Source organism: Cebidichthys violaceus, unplaced genomic scaffold (assembly GCF_023349555.1).
Source record: "Cebidichthys violaceus isolate CVI_PGR_0920_01 unplaced genomic scaffold, fCebVio1.0.p SCAF_11, whole genome shotgun sequence".
In the NCBI taxonomy this organism is placed as follows: domain Eukaryota; kingdom Metazoa; phylum Chordata; class Actinopteri; order Perciformes; family Stichaeidae; genus Cebidichthys; species Cebidichthys violaceus.
In genome coordinates, this window is record NW_027176274.1 from 4,512,712 (window position 1) to 4,535,487 (window position 22,776).

A 22,776-nucleotide genomic window follows, 5' to 3' on the forward strand; every position below is an offset into this window, starting at 1 on the left:
TTAATAACAATAGTGAGGGTTTATGAAGAGTTCGGGCTTAGAAGCATTTGGATTTTGGGATGTAGGGTTGAGGACTATGGACATTCTTATTCAGCACCCTGTTGCTTACAGTATAGTACAGTCATAGTACAATATTAATATTGGTGCGTTCACACAGACCGAGCCGGGTTACGACCTAAACTGCATTGAGCTTTTATTAATGCAGTGTGTGTGTGGGCATGCAGTCAGAACTTGCCAAATTTGAATTTCCAGATAGTCTACTAGACCCCTGAGCCCGTACCAAGCCACAAGTGGGCTGAACCACTTCTGTCACTTCTATCTGTCTTCCCTTGAATATCTTATTGTAATACTTTGTAAAGTGCCTGATTTCGACCTTGGTAAATGTTTTTTTAAATATATATTTCAGTGTTGAAGAGGAATTGATTGACTTCCTGAGCCCAGAGTGCTTAAAACTTTTATGGCTTTCTTGTGAATAGAAGTTCTGCTGCCGGAAACCAATAAAATCACAGCTCTGTTAAAGAACATCTATATGGGTCAAGGCAGGGCCATCATTTGCCTCTCTCCTGTAAAGCTATTCACAGCTTGAATAGAATTGAATTGATTTTTTGTTTCATTCTTTTTTACTCTTTCGCTCAAAACTTCTCCTGAAAAACACACACACACACATACTCACACACACACACACACACACACACACACACACACACACACACACACACACACAAACACACACACACACACACACACTGACTTTTAGATTTCTCTTCCTTTTAACATGTTGTACATCATGAACATTACAACGTGAACTGCTCCACCAGGAGAATGTGAACAGCGATCAATCACTGCCACACGTCTGTCTTTACTCTACATTACTAAAGCCACACGTCTGTCTTTACTCTACATTACTAAAGCCACACGTCTGTCTTTACTCTACATTACTAAAGGCACACGTCTGTCTTTACTCTACATTACTAAAGCCACACGTCTGTCTTTACTCTACATTACTAAAGCCACACGTCTGTCTTTACTCTACATTACTAAAGGCACACGTCTGTCTTTACTCTACATTACTAAAGCCACACGTCTGTCTTTACTCTACATTACTAAAGCCACACGTCTGTCTTTACTCTACATTACTAAAGCCACACGTCTGTCTTTACTCTACATTACTAAAGCCACACGTCTGTCTTTACTCTACATTACTAAAGCCACACGTCTGTCTTTACTCTACATTACTAAAGCCACACGTCTGTCTTTACTCTACATTACTAAAGCCACACGTCTGTCTTTACTTTACATTACTAAAGCCACACGTCTGTCTTTACTCTACATTACTAAAGCCACACGTCTGTCTTTACTTTACATTACTAAAGGCACACGTCTGTCTTTACTTTACATTACTAAAGGCACACGTCTGTCTTTACTCTACATTACTAAAGCCACACGTCTGTCTTTACTCTACATTACTAAAGCCACACGTCTGTCTTTACTCTACATTACTAAAGCCACACGTCTGTCTTTACTTTACATTACTAAAGGCACACGTCTGTCTTTACTTTACATTACTAAAGCCACACGTCTGTCTTTACTTTACGTTACTAAAGGCACACGTCTGTCTTTACTCTACGTTACTAAAGGCACACGTCTGTCTTTACTCTACGTTACTAAAGCCACACGTCTGTCTTTACTCTACATTACTAAAGCCACACGTCTGTCTTTACTCTACGTTACTAAAGGCACACGTCTGTCTTTACTTTACATTACTAAAGGCACACGTCTGTCTTTACTTTACATTACTAAAGGCACACGTCTGTCTTTACTTTACGTTACTAAAGGCACACGTCTGTCTTTACTCTACGTTACTAAAGGCACACGTCTGTCTTTACTCTACATTACTAAAGCCACACGTCTGTCTTTACTCTACATTACTAAAGCCACACGTCTGTCTTTACTCTACGTTACTAAAGCCACACGTCTGTCTTTACTCTACATTACTAAAGGCACACGTCTGTCTTTACTCTACGTTACTAAAGGCACACGTCTGTCTTTACTCTACATTACTAAAGGCACACGTCTGTCTTTACTTTACATTACTAAAGCCACACGTCTGTCTTTACTTTACATTACTAAAGGCACACGTCTGTCTTTACTCTACGTTACTAAAGGCACACGTCTGTCTTTACTCTACATTACTAAAGGCACACGTCTGTCTTTACTTTACATTACTAAAGGCACACGTCTGTCTTTACTTTACATTACTAAAGGCACACGTCTGTCTTTACTCTACGTTACTAAAGCCACACGTCTGTCTTTACTTTACGTTACTAAAGGCACACGTCTGTCTTTACTTTACGTTACTAAAGGCACACGTCTGTCTTTACTTTACGTTACTAAAGGCACACGTCTGTCTTTACTTTACGTTACTAAAGGCACACGTCTGTCTTTACTTTACGTTACTAAAGGCACACGTCTGTCTTTACTTTACGTTACTAAAGGCACACGTCTGTCTTTACTTTACGTTACTAAAGCCACACGTCTGTCTTTACTTTACATTACTAAAGGCACACGTCCGTCTTTACTTTACGTCCTGCCTCCTTTGGTCACATTCATGTCACAGATGTGTATGCCAACGGATGGGTTCTCACTGTTGTTGTGTCTAAAATATTTTTGCATCGTTTATAAATGCGTGTAGTGCAAGGCGAGACCTCACTGACGGCTCAAGTTTCAAGAATCAGATAAATAACGTTGAAGCGTCTCACTGGAGTTCGCCTTCTCTTGGCTAAATGTCCAATTATTGAAAGTATATACAACAGTGATGGGAGTAACGCTACTTGCATTTGGCTGCAATTGTGAGCAGCGGTTGATTGCTACGATAACGCAGATGACTGTAAAATAATACTGTTTTCTTTTTCCACCATTTCTCCTCAGCTGTTGAGCCTTTAGCTTTGATCGCGTCACGTGGAGCCCCATGTTTTATTTGCTGTTTGTGAAATAACGCTCAAGCTGTGTTTAAGTGTCGCTGGTTCTGAAAGGCTGGATAAGTGTGGGGTTTGACCCACTGCCGCCTTTGCACTTAGTGGCTTCCTAGTGTGTTCTGACTGATGGGTTTTTAAATGCGTAGTCATGTTTACGGTATTGACATTGTTGTTTACATGACACTCGGCCCTTCTGAACACTCGGTTAAAATGCTCTAAATCAGAGACAACGCTGCTGCTGTCGCAACCCAAACCATCACACCATGTGACAGCAATGTAAATTGAACCAGACATTTGCACAGTGGATACAGGAGAGCAATAATTGACTGGGCAGCAACCAGCTTGAGTGACATTTATGTGTTTGCCTCACTTATTTTAGCATTTTTTTCCTAGAAAAAAACCCACCTATAGAACCATTTGTCTGTGTACGTTGTCTAATTCTGCTCAGTGCCTGATCAAAAAGAAACGAGTTCCACTTGTTTTAGAGCAGCAGGTGGCAATGGAGCTTATGGAAAGCTGGTATTACTACTCAAAAACAGCAACAAAAGCAGTGTGAGATAAAGACAGTTGTTAGACTAAAATGTCGAGTTCACTTGACAGTGTCTGATTTAGCACCTTTAATGTCAGGGAGAATAACCTGGTGACATAAATCTGCCAACAGTGTAAATGTCTCAGCTGAATAACACTCTTTCTCCTCCATGTAACTGCAAACGTCTGTGTGTCTATGTGTGTGTGTGTGTGTGTGTGTGTGTGTGTGTGTGTGTGCGTGTGTGTGCGTGTGTGTGTGCACGTGCGTCCTTGCTGTGTCCGTGTGTGTCCAGTTTGGCGTTTGGGAACTGTAATGGCCTAGCAGTGGTGGACTACTTGCAGAAAACCATCCTGTTGTGCATGTCGACACTGGATCTGTATGGAGCTGCCGATCCGTACCAACGCCTTACCCGCTCCCCCCGCAGGAACAGACAGTCCACCTCAGGTAGCACACACACACACACACCTCTGGAGTCTTGCCCACACACACATGCACGAATACAACCAACACTCATGTTGCAGCCACACAATAACGTGACATCCAGACTATCATCTATTTTCTGCTCACCTGTCCTTCCTCTACTGGTGTTCCTTCTTCCTAGTCCTTCCGTCTCCTTCCTCTCTTTGTCTTCCTCTTCCTACGGTTGGACTGATCTATCAGGGACATGTGACCGATCTTAATCTGAAATCAATGATGCAGGCGGTTGGATTATACTTCCTGTATATTTGATCAATACCACTTCTTTCAAGCCCTTAACCTGATCAATATCATTTAACTAGGGTTGAGGGCTTCCCACACATTCAGGACATTTTGACCAGATTCCACACAAGGATGAAATCTTATTAAGTGTCATAATACTTAATCACTGATATGTTTTGCAAGGATCATTGTGTATCATAATTCCTATAGTTGAAATACATTATGTTTCTAAAAATGTGTTAAATATTAGTCTATGTGGTAAATGTTTGCTTTAAGTAAAGTGAAAGTAAATATATGCAAGAAGAACACAACTTAAATATGTCTTTACTTTTTTAATAATAATACTTGTCTCGTAATAATATAACTCTCTGACAGGGGTCCACGGCTGCTTTAACTTTTGATATATTTTTTCTGATAATACAGTTCTTACAACTGTTTCCTAGTAATAATACTGCATGCAGGACATTCACTTGTGTGCAGTAAAGCGTTGGTATTGCTAATGTAAATTATATGAATGGCTGAATACGGCTTCCATCACCGTTTAAAGAACATAAAATGTTTTAGGGCCCATTTTGCATAAAGAATATTTTAACGTTTGATTCTTAGTATATTGTGGTCGCGCTTCAGTGAAAGCTCGCATGCTACGAGTATTCTAACTCTGTAGTGTTTGTACTGTATCAAAGGTGCATTAAAGGCTTTACACCCTGATAGAAATACATCTCTCACCAAACAACTATTAGGAGAAAGTTGACAAGAAAAGGGTCAAATGGTCTATTTGTACAAAATATAGCCCATCAACAAGTAAAATCCCCAAAACATGAGTACGGTATCTGTATCAGTCCAACCTTAGCTCTCGCTCTCTTTGCTCTTTTTTTCACACAACAAAAAACAAAAACACCTGTCCATCTCAGTTTGCCTGTCACAGATCTGCACTCTGATATGAAGTGCATGTTAACAGGCTGCGTGTCATTCCACGTTGGCATTACTATGCATGTTGTCATTTGATTTCTCTGTCCTCTCTGTTTTTAGTCCTGCTTGAGCGTAGATCTGTATTCAGAGGGCTCGTTGTACTTCCTGACCCCTGCCTCCCTTTTCTCTGCTACTGATCTTGGCCGGTGATGGTTTCTGAAGGCTCTTATTTATACTTAATGTGAAGATATCCAGCCCCATCGCACAGAAAAGTATTTGCTAATGCACAAGCTGCACCTCTCTTGTTTGACACGACGGTGACCTCCAGATTTGAGGGCACAGCGGCTCCAGTGGTTAATATTTTAGACGTCTACGGTCCTTCAGCAACCTAAAGTACCGAGCGCTCTTATTACATCATTCCCCCCAAGTTTAGCTGAGAATGTTTTACAGGTATTCAGGTTTTGTGTAAGTGGACGGATGACTTTGGGCTTTAGAACCACTTTTTTTTTTTTTTTTTTTTTTTCATTTGCTGATGCATAAGTGCTTTTATTGACTACCACAGCACTTATAGTTCCCAACTTCCTCTTTTATAAAAGTCTCTCTGCGTTGGCTCTTCAAAATCAATTTGGAGATGGAAGGAGAAAATACCAAAGGCAACTGTGCCCTTTAGCTGTACCCCAGGTGGTGGTGTTATGATCTTGAGCACTCGCTATGCTGGAGTTGATATAATACTGAAGACGGAAACATTGCCAAAAGGCCAAGCGAAATACATGGCACTTGCTAAACGATCTTTAAGCTGCTGGCCTCTTCTCTTTTTGTACTCTTCCAACTTTTTTAGAACAGTTTTCTGTCCTTCCTTACAACATTTGTAGCTGTCGTCGTTGTCACACATATGTGCATACTATATATATATGTCAATCAAATTTAGTGTATTCATTTCATGAAATGACTTTTTTTGGTGTGTTTCTCCAGTTGTAGTGTGATGCATTATTGAAACCATGTTAGGACGGACGGTCTGTGACAAAAAGTATAGAAGCTAAATGCAAGTTAAAGCAATTGTTTGATAGAAGAGGTATATTTTGATGCTGTTTTGTAAGTCATGATATGTTGCCTGCTAGCTCAGGAGTTTAGTTCTTGTGCAAATGACCGATCACTTCAGCGCCGCTGGGGTTTGCAGCAGTAGCGGTTGTATCTTGTCTGTCCTCCCCTGACACTAATTCGAATGCTGCTTGCTCTCACTTTCTTTTCCTCTCTAAGCCTGTGTGTTCTTCTCTCTCCCCCTTCCCTCCTTTTTCCTCCCCTCCCTTCCCACCGTCCTGCCATTCCTTCACTCCATCTATCCTTCTTTTCTCCATTGACGGTCACATTCTTTCCTTTACTCTTCACCTCGTTTCCTCCTCTCCTTTCCCTCTGTCCCGCCCTACTCATACACCTCTTTCTCTTTCCGAACCTGAATGTCCTCTCTCATCTCTACCTACACTGCTCACTCTTTACTCCTGCCCACCCATCCTCTCCACTACTCCTTCCTTCCCTCTTCCTCCTCCTACCTTTCGGTGACTCTGTGGTTGGTGGTGTGGGCATGCGGGCCTGCCTGACAGAGTTTTGCATGCGCGGCCTGTCTAACTTTTATTCAGATTCAAAGAAAAGGATCCGTACATCCTATCAGAGTAAGTCGGGCCTTCATAAAGGCTGGGGGGACTCTGTGTTTGTGTGCGGCGGGTGGGGGTGGGGGGTGGGGGTGTTGGGGAGGTATGACGTGGACTGAAAGCAAAGCGACAAACCAAAGAGATGATTGGAATGAAAGAGGTTGTTTCATATCTATATTTTACCATATAAAACAGAACTACCCTTCTCCAGTCACGTCCAATGGTATGTCCTTTGCAGAGAGCCACTCCTTTGAGTCTGTCAAGTAAGGGCAGTTATAAATTTTATATGATCCATGTGATGTATGTTTTAACTGAAGCATAACGGGGTGAATAAAACCCAGTTATCCACTGGGCCTAGTGAAACTAAAATATGTGCTTTTGCTTGATGATGAACAAGGAATTCTTAATTTGACACTACAATAACGGTTTAATGAGACTCCCTCTTCAGTGTCTTCAGTTATTTGTAGAACCAGTTGTAGCTGATTGAAGGAAATTTGCATTAAGTAGTTTTGCTGCAAACTTTTTTTTACTGCAGATAAATACTAGAATTAATCAAAATGTTTTGAACTGTGACGACTCAGTGAGGCTGTTAATGAAGCACTAATGAATGTGGCTTAAGCCCCTTACAGTTGTAGTCAGACTGAAAAGAGCAAGAATTTAGAAATTTCAACATTGGTGGTGGTTTCTAAAAAGGAAGTAGGTATAACTTCTGATTCTGGCCTGTGCTTGCTGCATGTGATCAGATGCTGATCAGATCTGTATTTGTTCTGTTTGGTGTTTTCATTGTATATGCCACTTTATCATGAGATCTGCACTACTCACGGCGGTAGATGATGATTATTTTCATATTTACATATAAATGCAATCCGGGTTGGAAATTCAAAAAGTTCATATTGGCTACATTGAACAGATTGTAGTGCAGGTCACATCAGGTTTCAGCCACTCTGCTCCTGGAAGACAAACAAAATGAACCCTAAGAAACGTTCACAGGGGAAAAGTAAAATATTAGTAAATCCCCCATAAAAGTCATCACAAATGATAATTTAATACTGCGAATTGAGTCTGTAGTTTATCAGAGATGATAGACCAAGAAGATGGAATAATTGCACTTTAAGGTCTTTCCTTTGGCTCTGCGTGGCTGACATCAACCAAGTTGACCGTCGTTAAATCCGTACAACTGCGAGGTGAGAATAATCTCACAGATCGTCTGTACTTTTTCTTCCTCTCGGCTGCGACAGGCCTTACTGAACTCTCTGACAACCAGCAGTCCATCGACATGGAGAGAAGCAAGTCGCCCACCTCAGGTAACCTGCTGACACACACACACACACACACACACACACACACACAGACACTGCTAAGTCCACCTTTCCTTGTATGGAAATGTGTTTGGTGAATGGCACTGTGAAGCTCTGCTGGGATGCCAATGTCTTTTAATGTGAGCTATACTTACAGTATGCAGCCTGTGGACGCCTCACCCATCACCAGAGCATCCTCACCTGACGACAGTGGAAGCTGTTTTAGGTGGTTGTAGAGTGGAGGACGCGTTACATTCGCAGTTTTGCAAAAGTGCAAGATGTGCTGAAAATCCGTCCGGTGGAAAGTCGTTGGTGAGAGAATGTAATGCTTTTGTCAGTCAGTTTGACTGCAGTGTACTGGGGCCTATCTGATGCTCTCTGTCACAGCTTCCAGTTGGTTTTCCTTTATTCCGATGTTGTTCAATGATTTCACAAAAAGGTAAGCCGGAGAAAAGAACATTTTTCATTAGCTCTGCCTCTTTCTTTAGACCTCTTTGACTTTCTCGCTTGTCCAGCTCTTCTTCTTCTTATCTTGGACAGTATTTGGTTAATACATCGTTCACTGTTGTGACGGACATGGGGAAGCAGGAAGTAGCCAGCAGCTCACGTTTAGAGAGATGGGGAGTAAAAGATAAAGAAAGCAAAGCATAGGAAGGGCTAAAGTGACGATGACCTGCAGTTTATAACATGTGGCAGTAACCAGATCAGAACAGTTCTCACATCTGGTTAAATTATGTATTTGCGTCATCCATAATGTATTATAGAATCCTCCTGTGCACTGCATTTGCTGGCATGTTAGTGCGCAGCAGTATTTGACTTGCATTAAATGCTAACGAATGTATAATGAAAGAGACATGTTCTGTTGGCCTCTTTAGGTTTCAGGATCACAGTTTGGATGCAATAGATAAGGTTTTAAACTGTGAGATTGTTTAAAGTATGTTGAGGTGTGTGTGTGTGTGTGTGTGTGTGTCTGGAGATGGGGCAGATTAAAAAAAAAAAGTGTGTGTTTGTGATTGCAAAGAAATAAAACCAAAATGCATAATTGAGGGAAATAGAGAAGAGGACATTTTCTAGGAATTCAGAATTAAAAGTCGAATGGAGAAAGTGTTTAAATCTGTGTTTGAGACGCTGCTAAGCAGACATGCCGTGTCCTCTAGGCTCGCTGTGCTTCATACGGCTTCACTTCCCAAACGATTAACATGAAACCAACTTAATGTATTGGTGATGTTTCTCATATGTAACATATAAGATATTTATTAAGTACAAGCTGATTTACAGAAAACAACTTCCACAGCGCTCTCTCTCTACATAAAACCTGCAAAATGTATGAGAAGAACCTTTCAATATCGGCACACATGCCCGAGCCACAGCTCTGTCACACTCTGTGACTTCCCTTTCTGCTGTTTGCCTTGAAGGCAACATTTGTGCTTTGTAGATGGTTTTCAAGGAAAAGAAGAACAATTTAACAATATCTTTTTGAACCTCCAGAAATAGCACTCCATCTGTGAAACCTGCCAACAGAGAGAGAATAATTTAAGACTTGGAAACTCTTTGCAATTATGTAATCCAAGTTCTGGGAAAATATAATCCCAAGGGGGCAGTGGAGGATGTTTGGGATTTCAACACAATATGCCTTTGAACTAAGCAGAGATACACTGATACCGTATTTTTCCTCAGAAACAAGAATGGACCACGGCTGATCTTTGTGTAATAAGACATCATTAGCCGATAATGAATTCCTACAGTTATCCTGAGGAGATGTGAATCTGGTGTGTAGCACAGAGAATAAAAGCTGTGGAGGTTTTTGCCAACACTAAGGCATTTCATATGCTCCTGAAAAAGTGATTTTACAAGCTTCGGGCCATCAAGGGCACCGGAGCTTTACCCCTGTCCCTACAGGTGGCGAGCTCACTCGGACTGTGCCTACATGGGTCTCGTTGGTCCAAGCCTTCCAATGATTTATAGTCTAGCCCTTTAAGGGAATGTCCAAGGGAAATCCTCCCAGAGCCACAGGGCACAATGCGTTATAGGCCATAAGGGGGGGGCGGGGGGGATCCGGGATCCTGTGGAGCTGTTCTGGGCATGTGCAACTGGGTGGAGACCCTGGGGCCGACGTTGAACACACTGGTGGGGTTATGTATATTCCTCGTGACCTGAACGCCTCAGGTTGACCCAGGAAGACCTGAAGGATGTGTCTGGAAGCGTAAGTGAAGTACGCCTAGCTACCACAACCCAGACCCAGATACACAGCTGAATATAAAGGGATATGTGGACCTAGATATAAATTGCACCAACCTTTGTTTGGTGGGATGTAAATACAGAACCTGGTTGCATCAACACCAGTCTGGTTTATTGAACTTAAGGTTTGCTTTTTCATCTACCACATTTGAAAGTTAGGACAAAATGTGTGCAAGCTTAAAAAAATCATAATTTTCCAATTGATGCTTATTTGCAGGAATGGCACATATTCCTTTGCATTGTATTCGTAGGAGGCTGAATCATGTGACTCAATAACTACTCAGTGACTCAGAAATCACTCCTTCAGATCATGTGATTTTTGTCTTTCAAAGCCTTCAGCAGATTTGTGATGGAGGACTGAGCTATAAGCAAGTGAGCAGTGTTGCTGTATTTCATCATCAAGCCAAATAAATAGCTAAATGAATGGCAAAGCAGAGATATTCTACCCTGTTCCTTCCTCCAGTGCCTTACCGGCAGTGATATCAAGATGTACAGATAAACTGGACTTGAATTGACGAGATATTTATGCTAAAGACGTGTCCATGTTGCAAGTCCTCATTACAGCCCCAAAGACACTTATTAAACCTCTATATTTGAGCATCAGTATACATTTGAATTCACTACGATGTTCAATGTTTTGCCGTTAAAGTATCTTTTATTAATCAACTGCCCTTCCATGGTTTGCTCTCTCAGTATTGTCCAGGATACAGAATCGGTTGCTTGTCTTTTTAAAAGCTGTCCTTTGTGTGTGTGTGTGTGTGTGTGTGTGTGTGTGTGTGTGTGTGTGTGCTTGTTCTGCGAGCCTCCTAAGGAGAGCATAAGAACAGAATAACAAAACCAGGACAAGATGTTCTTTGCCGTCTTGGCAAGAGAGTCTCGCAGCATTGTGATGTGGACTTCGTCGTGGTCATTCTGTCCTATTACAGGCCTGTCATTCGCTAATTAGAGAGCTGGAAGAAAGGGAGAATTATGGAGAGCTGGATGAAAAGCATCGGGACAGACACAGCATGACACAGTGTGATCAAGTGTCTGATGCACTTAGCCAGAGAAGGGGGGGGGTGCAGATGAGCTGCTCTATTTGGCTGAGTACAGTTTCAGAATAATCTGCAATCAAGATGGAAATGGTAACAACGGTGAACACGCCACGCCACACTTCTCCGTCTGCTCTCCCTTCCTCTGCGGCCCACCTTGATAAAAGAATCTTCAATATTAATGCGAGAGTGTTATGGAGTGCATTTAAACTAGTTACGGCCGGAGACAAATGAGGAACCGTGAACTCTTCGCCTACCGAGGTAGAGCACAGCTTGATGGGCAAAGAGTTCACGGTTTGTTTCCTCCTGCTGAATATCAGCGTCCCTCAGGCCATTAGGGGCTGTCTGGCTGGTTCCTGGCGCACCTAGTGTGCTGTGTCTTTTCAAGGCCATATACAGACTGTGGACAGCTTATTAAGGAAGCCAGCCATCGTCCTAATTCACCTCGTGTGTCAATAACCGCAGGCGTCTCTCTCCTCTCCTTCACACATCGCTCCCTCTCTTTTACCTGACCCCTTTCCTATCTCCCTTTTGTCATTAGGTACAGTAATTGGCCCCTCTCCTGCCTGAAGGCTGTCTCCCTCCACATCCTTCCCATTGTCGTCTTTCTTGTTATGTCCTGAGGTGTGTTGTTTTGATTCTGGGGTTGTGCGTTACATTTTCCTTTTAGGAGCGTTATGCCATGTGTGGCTGCAGCAAAGTTTACTTTGACCAGGCCCAGTTGTAAGACGGACTAACGAGCTGAGAGGCCGTGATGCCAGTGATCGGCGCCTGACCCGGCGGGGTATTTTTAGCGGTGAGCGTGACAGGAGAGAAAGGGAGTAGGTGATGTCTAGAACTTTACGCTGTGTCAAACTGGTGCCAGCAGCTCAGCTCCAACTCCAAGGTGGCTTGATAACATTTTGAAATCAGTCTACCAACTAAACCCTGCTGCTGCACCACCTTTTATAATACATACTGACATATATGCTTAATATATGCAAAATAGGTGTAATAAAAAAAATGTATGGATAAAATATTAGCTAGAATGTGTTCTAATGTGCAAAAGTTACACACGTTTCAATGTTAACGTCATTTTACGGTGGGACTTTTTGTGACTCAAGATCAAATAAAATATATATTTGAAAAGTATTTCAGGTAGAAAATGTTTTTTTAAGCTTAATTTATAATTCTAGTCCTCCATTTGTAATGATTATGCTCATATATATCTTGAAACACAATGATCCCAATCACAACTAAAAATGTGAAAAAACGTTGTGTTACACACTTTTTAGCTAACTGACCACAATGCATCCCCATGTTGAGCTGCCATCCTCTAGCAGCAGAGAGTGCAGGACCACAGAGTTTGTCTAGGTGACTATAGTCTAGTCTGACTCATTGATCCTTAATCACACTGAGGTTTGTGTGAGTTACAATCTATGGCCCTGAAATATCAGTAGCCGAGCTGTGCTGTGTATTGAGAAATCCAGGGTGTTCTGCGTAGTGCAGACAGATTTGTAACTGGGACTTTTTTCCGCCCTTCTGTCAATTTTGTCTTGGATCTATAATATTCTCAACACTATACACTGTGTATATATATATATATATATATATATATATACATATATATATATATATATATATATATATATATATACATATATATATATATATATATATATATATATATATATATATATATGAGTACTGGAAGAAGGAGAGACAATCAACACTGTGCTGTTCGGTTCTGAGTTTCTGTTTCGATCGTGACTGATGACATTGCAACCGACACTTGTCTTTGTCGAGTAACAGTGACTGTGAAACGATGGGGCTAATGATGTGTTGTCTGTTTAAAATATGTGCATTGGAATTGTTTAAGAGGCTTGTTGGACGGTAGAAGGAGAGGTGGTGCATAGGCCTTGAGGCACCAGAGGACACGTCTGGCCACAGTGACGTGTTATAAAGCTGGAGGACCTACTGCCTGTAGCTGCTGTTGAACTCCCTGACACACTTGACTTGTATCTGTGGTGTTGTTAACGTCGTTGTAGTATTCGTGATAGTAGTAGTAGTAGTAGTAGTAGTAGTAGTAGTGCTGTTGTTGTTTGTGATGATCTAAGCTGTTCTTGAGTATCATACTGCTGGTGGAATAGTGTGGTCCTTAACCTTCTTGCTTTGACTTAACCTTTTTTGTTTTCATAACCTCTCAACTGTTTTCCTTCCTGTTACCTGCAAGTCTCTCTTTTGCCCAGTTGGCCCATTGTGTTTGTCTCTCCCCTGTTGCCCTGAAAAGTCTGTGTCTGTTCTGTTGGATCTCCTATTTCCAGTTCATTACTCAACCTCCCTTCACAATGACCCACGCATCCTGCCAGAGCCTGTGGCCAGTCTGAGAGCCAGCCACTGCAGTCCAGTCTTTTACTTGCTGGACAATGGTAAGAGGAGGGATGTCTCGCAGATCTCAGCCTCTTCATGGACATCTGCTTGTGTTTTTTTTTTTATTGTATGGCAATAATGCAAGGGAGGAGGGAGGGGTTATCGGGTTGTTTTTGGACAGGTGGGTTGTTTGATGTTGCACCTTGCATGCTAACTCTGCTTCCACACTGTGAGCAACACGATTAGAGGCACATTGAAGCGTTACAGAGCTACAACAAAGTATTACAGTCAGTGAATGTCAAGAATAAAGCACATTTCTTTTAGCGTTCTTGTTTCTGTGTGTGTCATTAAGAAAGGATCCCCAAAGCAGGTGTAAAATGTTAGAGAAGTTTACAACCATTCAAAGCTTCCCCGTTTCAACACAACTGTAATTTGAAAGACGTAATGTCTAAAGAACAGAGGTAGGACACGTCTGTCATTACAACATATAATAAATACAGGTGGGAAGAGGGCTCCTGTCCTTGTTGGCGACTCCTACTGGTTGGTTCAAGGTGAAAATGAACTTGGGCAATCCAGCAAATATACGTGTCACAAAATAACTGTGATGAATATTTCGACATACAATGAAACGCATCTAATTTTCCACGATCCAGTGATCGGTCACAGCAGAATGACCCATCAACCAAGTTGCTTACAGTGTAAACAAGCCGACAGGGACTGTGTTTCTAGGAGTAGACTGTCTGTCGCTGCCTGGTCAATGTGTTCCATGCCTTTTGTGCGACTGCTGGTGTTGCATTCGCTCTCTGCCCCAGCTTCTAGGGGTGGGGGTGGTGGGGGTGGGGGTGGGGGGGGGGTAGACATCGTGTTGTGTGTTTTATGTGCCGGATCTGGGCTTTGAACTTGGATCGTCGTTCGGCGATACTGCAAAGGCAGGTGGGCTTGGGAAGAGGAAGGGGTTCTACTCTCACTCGTCATCAGCCTCTGGTGTTTCATTCACTGTGACGTCGACCATTGTGCCTCTGCTGGAATCGCACATCTTTGTCACTAATAGGCAAAAAAACCCAAAAAAAAACGCTGCTTTACCGGTCTGTGACGCTCTGAATCTCTTCTCATTGTGTCTCTCGGACTTTGTCAACAAACCCATCTCATGTCATCTCGGCTAACGCATTCATCGCTGTCTCCTCTCTCCTATCTAACTGCATGGTGCCCACTGTGAGGCCAGCTGCTGTGCTGATGAATATGACCTCAGCTTGCTGTGTACGTTTATTAGTGGTGTGTGTGGCCTGATGAAGTCCAAAATAATTAGCCCCATTTGTGACCTCGGCATTCTGTACATTAACTATTGTTTTCCGATCACATGAAGTTCCCTACACACACACCTCAGGGGGAAAAAATCAAAACGTTAACTTTAGCAATGCTAGCTGTGTGTCTGTCAGCTGGCCCATCGAAATATTTCAAGACATTTCAGACATTCATGATCCCTGGAGGATTTAGCTACTCACTTTGGTCGATCCCCTGACTTTTCATCTAGCGCCACCATGAGGTTGACGTTTTGTTTTTTTGAGTGAAATATCTTGAGACGTTACAATGCTAATAAGTTAAGCTAATAAAACATTATACCTGCTAGTCCTGCATGGCCTGACCTATCTCTGCAGCGCTGTGTCAGCACAAAAGATAGGTCTGATTTCACACATTGTCGCTCTGTAATACATTATATGTTGGGTGGCACTAAGCACAGGACGCAGCGACTGTGCCTTGCAAAATGAGTAGCGCAGATAGCTGAAGGGGAGAAGAATGCCACGTGCAATACACGGCCAAATGGCTGACTTCTACTCACAGTCTACACCCGATGAGTCAGACCATATAGCTGCTGAACAGCAGCTTGTTAGTATTATGGCATTTGGCATTATGATGAGCGTCTTAGAATGCTCAAGATGCCTTTTAGCTCTAAGCGTCGCCTCACAGAGCTGCTAGCATGGATGTAGATTCTCAGTGTTGTTTACCTCTTAATCTAACAGTGGGTTTAATCTTCAAAGGAAGTGATCTCACTGGCATCTGTCGTCTTCCAGGAATAGTACAATTGTTGCCCGTGGGGGTGGGGGGGGGGGGGACCGACATTTAAATCCAATATATCTCAGGCTTGTGCAGCGGAGAAGACGAGCGGAGCAAAGTAGCGCGGTCTGTGGAACTATTGGATTTAAACGCTTCACCTCGAGCAAACATTTTATCATTTCAGACACACCGTAGACTTCTGTGGGATCATAAACACACTTTTCAAGGTGCAACACGCTGCTGAATTAATGTTTAAAAAAATAAATTAAAAAAAAAAAAAAGCCCCAAGGTTTGCATAAAGAATTCTATGTGACCAAATCACAGAGTGACAAACAGACTGCTGAGGTCACAAATGGGGCTGGCCGCACATAAAGTGCTGTCATACAAGGGTCACATGTTGTCACATACAGATACTAACGACTAGGAACCAGCTTGGAGCTATAGAACATAGCAATATTATTAATAAACATAGATTTAATAAAGATGGTCATAATTAGACACAAAATTGTGGCGTTGCTCAACATCAGCAGGTGGGTTCAGTGAAACAACGGTAATTAATGTTTGGTTGGTAATTGTTCATATTCACAATAAACAACCCCTCGGCTCCTCAGATAAATTCCACACATTTATTTTGATTAAATTACATTTTATGAAGCGTTAATGCAGCCACTGGGCTATCAAACAGAGGAACATGTGTGTGTAACAGGTTTATTATCTCTCTGTCATTGTATCCCCAACACTGCACATTTTATATGATTGCAGCAGCATCTGGTCATTGTAGTTTATTGTGAAAACACACACACACACACACACACACACACACACACACACACACACACACACACACACACACACACACACACACACACACAGAGCTTATCTATTATCTCATTTGCAACACTAATCAGAAAGGCTCTACTTGTTCCAGGAAAAATGGAAATGTAATGTATTGTTTGAAAAATTCAATTAGCGCACCATAAACCCCAATTTCCCCGACAATAAAGGACATATATCCTTCCTCATGGCCTTTGATACTGAGCAGCCTACATGGTCCTTTAGAGCAAATAAACTGTATAAATGGAATAAATTGCATTACATTACTTTAGTTTACCATTTCCTCCAGTGCTGTACTTATTATGGCTGAAGGATTGAAACCTTTAGTCAACATTTTTTTTCCAAAGGAATACTCTTTGGTTTTCCGATTCCAAAGTAAGCGGTCAGAACTGTAAATAAAGTAACTTCATGATCATGCTGTTTTCCTCGTGGTCATGAAATGTGTAAATTTTCATGTAATCACCATCCTGTGTCTTCCACATTGTATACAAAGAAACAATGAATTATTGCCTTCTTTTTGATGGGAAAACGGACTCATGACATCTCAAGTTTGACCTTTGCAGTTCTCTGCAAAATGCTTGCAAAATGTTATTTTAAAAAAAGTTATTTTATTGCCCTCAGTGTCTGACTGTGATTTTTGTATTGACACCCTGTGGTGTCACCCTGTTTTGTTTGCGCTTCCATGTCAGACATCCCAGGCCTTAGACAATCACATTGTACGGGGACATTTAAGCAGAACAAATATTTTGGGCAAAACTGACATATTTCATGAGAGAACTGTGGCAGGTTACTCAGATGTTAGATGTGTGCAGAGAAGGGGACTCGAGTTTCACATCCAGACTAAATTAATTAAGTTCTCATTGCCTTTTTGCAACCCAACAAGACAATAGCCATTAGTAGTAAAAATACCATGCTCGGAATGTGAATAACTTGGATTGTTAAGTTGGCCCAATGTAGGTGTAATTGATCTTGCAGAGATAGCTGGGAACACTGGCCTGGGACAACAACGAAGCATGCATTTTGAAATATGCCTGCCGTGTGCAACTGCACCAATTTGCATGTTCTGGTTCTTTGTTCATTTGAGTGATTTCCATTTGTTTGGTTTTGAGTATTTTTTCTTTTTCTTTTTTGCACTTTTGTTTGTCATTGTTTAACTTAGATTAACTCCTACCATATCTTTTTATTATTTATTTAATATTTTGATTTGAAGGGATTAACTGGTGCTTTGTTTCCTATTCTTTTGTTTCAGTAAAGGGACCCGGCAGAAAGTTAAGTCTGCCAACAGATCTTAAGACTGATCTTGGTACGGTAGGCGAAAGCCAGCAGTTTCACTTGATTTCCTTTAAGCCATTTAGTTTCTGCTTTTATCATGTTTTCTAGGCTTTTATGTTGCTTAAGTAGTTTTTATTCTCACTCGAACGTTCTTCTTTCAGTTTCCTTGTCACTCTCTCCTCCTGTTCAACCAGCCCATGAGGCTGTCGGACTTAAGTGTTTGTCCATTTTTCCCCTTAATGTATTTTGCTTTGTTTTAAATCTTCTGTATATTTTCCTTGTACATTTTGCAAGTGTTTATAAAGGTGATTTATAACTCATGCCCATATTTAAATTTGAGGTTTTCTATCGCTTTATCATGATTGGACCATCTTCTGATTTTACACAACCTTCCCTCCATTGACAGCCTTGCTCTACAGTGATTGGATCACTCGCTACTTCTCTCATTGTAATTGGGTCATTTCTCTCTTAAACTGTCTTTTCTCCATTTTGACTGGACATCTGCATTATAGATACTGAGAGCCCCCCCCCCCATACATCTCTACTACTGTACATACACATCACAATCTCAGGTTCCTCTTTCTCTGCTTCGGCAGACTGCTGCTTCACACATGCTGTTCCCTTCAAAAAACGCTGCTTCTTTAACACACAGTGTGCCACTGCTGACTTATTCCTGTGACTTGCCTCATTTAATGACCTTTCTTTATCCGACAGGTGTATAAAAAAAAAAAAAAAAAGGTTTTTTTTTTGTCAACCCTGTATTATATTTAGTGACAGTGAGAACATTACCAAAAAATGTAAATCCAACTTTAAAAAAAGATCAACCTTAAATTCGGTTGCCTCGTCACACATTTAGTGTGATTAAAAAGAGAGCATTTTAAGCTCATTACGCTTCCTGGGAGGTTCAAACATGTCCCTGAAGTGGCAATAGGATGCACGTTGTCAGTAAACGTGGGGGGATGCATAATTAATCTTTTACCTTTTTCGAAAGCTACAATATGATAAGCTGTGGGTTATGACGACAAAATATTTTGTCAAAACTCTGTTTGCGTGTTTGGGAGGATATGTGTGCAAATGTGCTTGTGGCTGTGTGGACATTTGTGCAGTAATCTGTGCTTTGGGCGAGTGTGTGTGTGTGTGTGTGTGTGTGTGTGTGTGTGTACTGTGCCATTCTTTCTGATATGTACCACTTTCCTGCAGAACGTTTCGGGGCAAATGACTGATTTGCTGCTTCTCTGTTTGATATTCACAGTTACAAAACCTTTAGACAGATACACAGCGGTGTCGTCCTGTGGCTTTGGTATTGGTTGGTCCAATATAACCTGCGGTTTTCAATCCTTACGTTGCCTCGGTCCGTCCTGCTGGGAAACCAGACGAGTGTTGCACGTCGACTGGGTGACACCCCGGAGTTTTTCATCTTCACTTTGAAATTGAATCAGTTGTGCATCCACTGGCTGAACAGGAGACTTGGATTTGATATGACAGACATAAGATCAGTGCCAAATGCTGAGCGGACGGTGACTAGAGACCACTGTCTAGTGTTTTTACTAATTAGCACAATACTAATTATCCTCATTCTTCATGAGTCGAGGAGAGAATTTTCAGAGCGGAAAGGTTTGATCACACCCTCAAGACAAGTGAGAAGGAGAGAACACAGGCGAAGGTATCATGGAGTTGTTAATTACGGCTGTCTTGGCAGCATTTTTGGCTTGCCGACTAAACTTCGGGCAACAAAGAAGTGCACCCAATCCACACAATTCTGCTTTTCTTTGTCTCATTAATACGTTTAGGCTCTAAACTAATTATTTTGCCCACACAAACACAAACATTTGTACATTGAGTAAGGATGAAGCTTCCAGCAAGCTCAGTCGCTGAGGGGAGGCCATGTAAGGCAACAATTACTGTGTAGAAGTGTTTCCTGTCTCCGCCATCTGTAGCCAGTTGTGTGGCCAAACCAAAATAACCGGAGTACAAATTTGCGTTAGAATTTAAAAAGCAGATATACAAATTTTTTTTAGATTCTTTTTCCACTCCTTTGATCTTCACTTGTAGCTTTTTTTTTTGCCAGTAATGTCACGAAGCTTCCGGTCTTAAAAATACATTTCCTGCTGAAAACTAAGATCAATTCAAAAAGGAAAAATAACACAAAGTGGAGATGAAATAAGCCTGTTTTTCTTTTGACTTTCATATCTCTTTCTTGGCACAGATGAAACTCACAATTTGCCTCTGCATTTTGCTCTTCTTTCTGTTGCGCCAGCCTCTCTTTCTCCTCATACTTACTTCAAACCACTCTCCAGCCTTTTGTCACTCACTCTCGCTTTCCCTTTCTGCCTCACCACCACTAACTCTTGTTGACAATCAGATTTTCAACATTGGCTTGCTCCTCTTACACTGCACAAATAGCCATCTTCATAGGTCATGTCGTATAACACTGAGTTAAAGTAAGAAGTCAGTTTTTTTGTTTTTTTAAACAGCAAAATATCCATATAGGGTGAGAAATCACAACATATATCCTTAAAAACTGCATTATGAATAAATACAATTCTCTCCCCTTATTTGAAGATTTCTAAATGACATGAAGATGGATATTGCGGTTGTGGATTAGAAATTGAAAGTTTTATTTCCCTCCTTGTGTTGTTTGCTAATGCTTTGCCGTTGTTACAGATCATGTCAATGGACATTGCACTAGCCCCACCTCCCAGCCCAAGCCTCGCGTCCCGATGGGTCCCGAGGGGCCACGGCTTACCCGCAGAGGCGCTGGCCGACCGCCCTTCCGCAAGGCCCAGTCCGCTGCTTGCATGGAGATCTCTTTGCCTGTGTCCCACACTGAAGGTGTGTGCTTGTATTCCCAACTCCCATCCCTAAGCCTCTATAACATTCCCTCCCTCCCAACAAGTGCATGCCATCCTCCCGCCCCGGGGTAAGTGGATTAAGTCTTGATGCATAGTTAACACAAGACAAGCGTATGCTAATGCAAGTTAGCGGCATAAAAACATACTGACGGTTTGCAGATACGTTCAATGTAAACATGTCATAATTGACTGTTCGCTTAAGCCCTTCAACGAATAGTGATTGCACAATCATACCCTAGCAACTGTAATCAAGCCCTGCAGGTCTGTGAAGCTTTGGATGTCACTGTAGTAAGAGCAATAACTGCTTCCAATAGTAAACAATGCAGATTTACTGTAACATCCCTTTTACAAGATTCCTGTTTAAAAAAACGATTCAGTTTAAAGCATTCACAGATTAGCCAGAGACGGCATTTCAACCAAGTCAAGGATCTAATGTTAGCTAGATAGCTAGCTAGCTATTGAAGCTAACATTAGTTAGCTAGATAGCTAGCTAGCTAATGAAGCTAACATTAGCTAGCTAGATAGCTAGCTAGTGACAGCTGATAAAATCTGCCAGTGACTGTCTTTATAGCCAGAAGTCACTAAGAGATTTGAATTTTGGCAAGTGGACCACCATAATAATTGTAAACTGCATCTACGCCATGCAAGAACAGAAAGCTTGACCGGCTATTGGGTGCGGGGTGCAGTGAACGGCTAAACTTGTTATATCTTTCAAAACGTAGTCACTGCAAATTGGCTGTTTATGAACTTGAAAATACGATTGCACATGAAGGTAACTGGTGTTCAGCCAGCAGGTGTTGACAGCTAACGCTAGTTACCAGATGAACACGATGACTATTAATGCTGTAAGAGTGTTTGTATTTATCTTACATTAAACATAGAACTCTGCATCTTGCATTAGCATCACCTTACAACATTTTGACTAAAGGTTCTGCTTCTCTTGAATGCAACAAATGGCCCTTGCATTGTGTCCCTTAACCTTGTTGCTTGAGTCGACCGTGTCCTAGGCCTGAAGGTTGGTGCAATGTGACGTGTTTAAACCAAATTCATTTTATTCTTCTCCAGTGTTTTTTTTTTTTCTCCAATTTAATTTTAAAAGCAGCACTGATGATTTTGCAATGGATCCCACAATGAACCTTCCTCAACCAAGTGAAGATGTCTTCAGCCATGTTTTTATACCTTCTCATGAATAGATTCTGGTTGTTTTTATTGATTTTTCAATTCTGATTAAGAAACAAAGCACACAATATTTATGTGGTGTGGCCACACCTCCTGTCTTTCTCATAATCCACAAACTTTGAGCCGAGGGAAGCATGTCTTTATAACGTTCTTGTGTTTGTTAGTGAGTATATACAAAACTTCCACTTTTTTGTTTGTTTTGTTGTTGTTGTTTTACTGTAATTGCCAATTTCAGTAGACACACAGGTAAAAGAGGCGATTAAGTAGTACAGGACAACCGCTCAAGCATGATCTGCACTCTGGCATTTTGAAATGCTCAATGACAAATCTGACATTTATTTTCTTTCATTTAAACTCCGTTAGTTCACACTCTGACATTGATCTGTGCCATCTAAAAATGATTGACCGAGCAGTGTGTGTGTGTGTGTGTGTGTGTGTGTGTGTGTGTGTGTGTGTGTGTGTGTGTGTGTGTGTGTGTGTGTGTGTACATGTGTACATATGCCTTTGTGTGTGGTAGAAAGGGAATGTGTGCATTTGTGGGTGTGTAAATATGTGTCTGTCTCTATGTGTGCGCGGTGCTAATAGGTGTTTCAATGTTTACTGTATATCTATAGTATCACCTGTTAACTTGAATTAAGCCAGACACACTCTGAAGGCCTTGATACAACATCTTCCACATTTTAAATATTTTATGTATTGGCCCATCCTTGAAGATTTGATTACTATCTTAAAGGAAATGTGTTGTTGGATATATTCTGCCAGTCTGCCCTTACACAACAAGTGGCAGCCAAAGCAAAAACAGAAAACACATGTCAAGTGAGGACTTGAAATGACACTACCACCATTGTAATTTTCAGATATTGATCTCGAAACTGACACATAAAAATGGTCTCCGTCAGGATTGTACATCAAC

General features: G+C 41.5%; 1 protein-coding gene across 10 annotated transcripts in view; it reads left to right on the plus strand.

Annotated features, from left to right (window-relative positions):
* The window catches only part of stxbp5l (syntaxin binding protein 5L), a 101,893-nt gene that overhangs the window by 66,347 nt on the left and 12,770 nt on the right, over window positions 1-22,776 (plus strand). For 2 of the 10 annotated variants that reach the window (XM_068701396.1, XM_068738294.1), the window contains exons 17-22: window positions 3,797-3,948; window positions 6,711-6,779; window positions 7,997-8,062; window positions 13,629-13,733; window positions 17,810-17,863; window positions 20,497-20,664. In XM_068701396.1, coding sequence (XP_068557497.1) covers window positions 3,797-3,948; window positions 6,711-6,779; window positions 7,997-8,062; window positions 13,629-13,733; window positions 17,810-17,863; window positions 20,497-20,664 — 614 coding nt within the window. The remainder of the gene's footprint in view (window positions 1-3,796; window positions 3,949-6,710; window positions 6,780-7,996; window positions 8,063-13,628; window positions 13,734-17,809; window positions 17,864-20,496; window positions 20,665-22,776) is intronic. The other 8 variants (XM_068701420.1, XM_068701404.1, XM_068701427.1 and 5 more) reach the window with 6 other exon arrangements.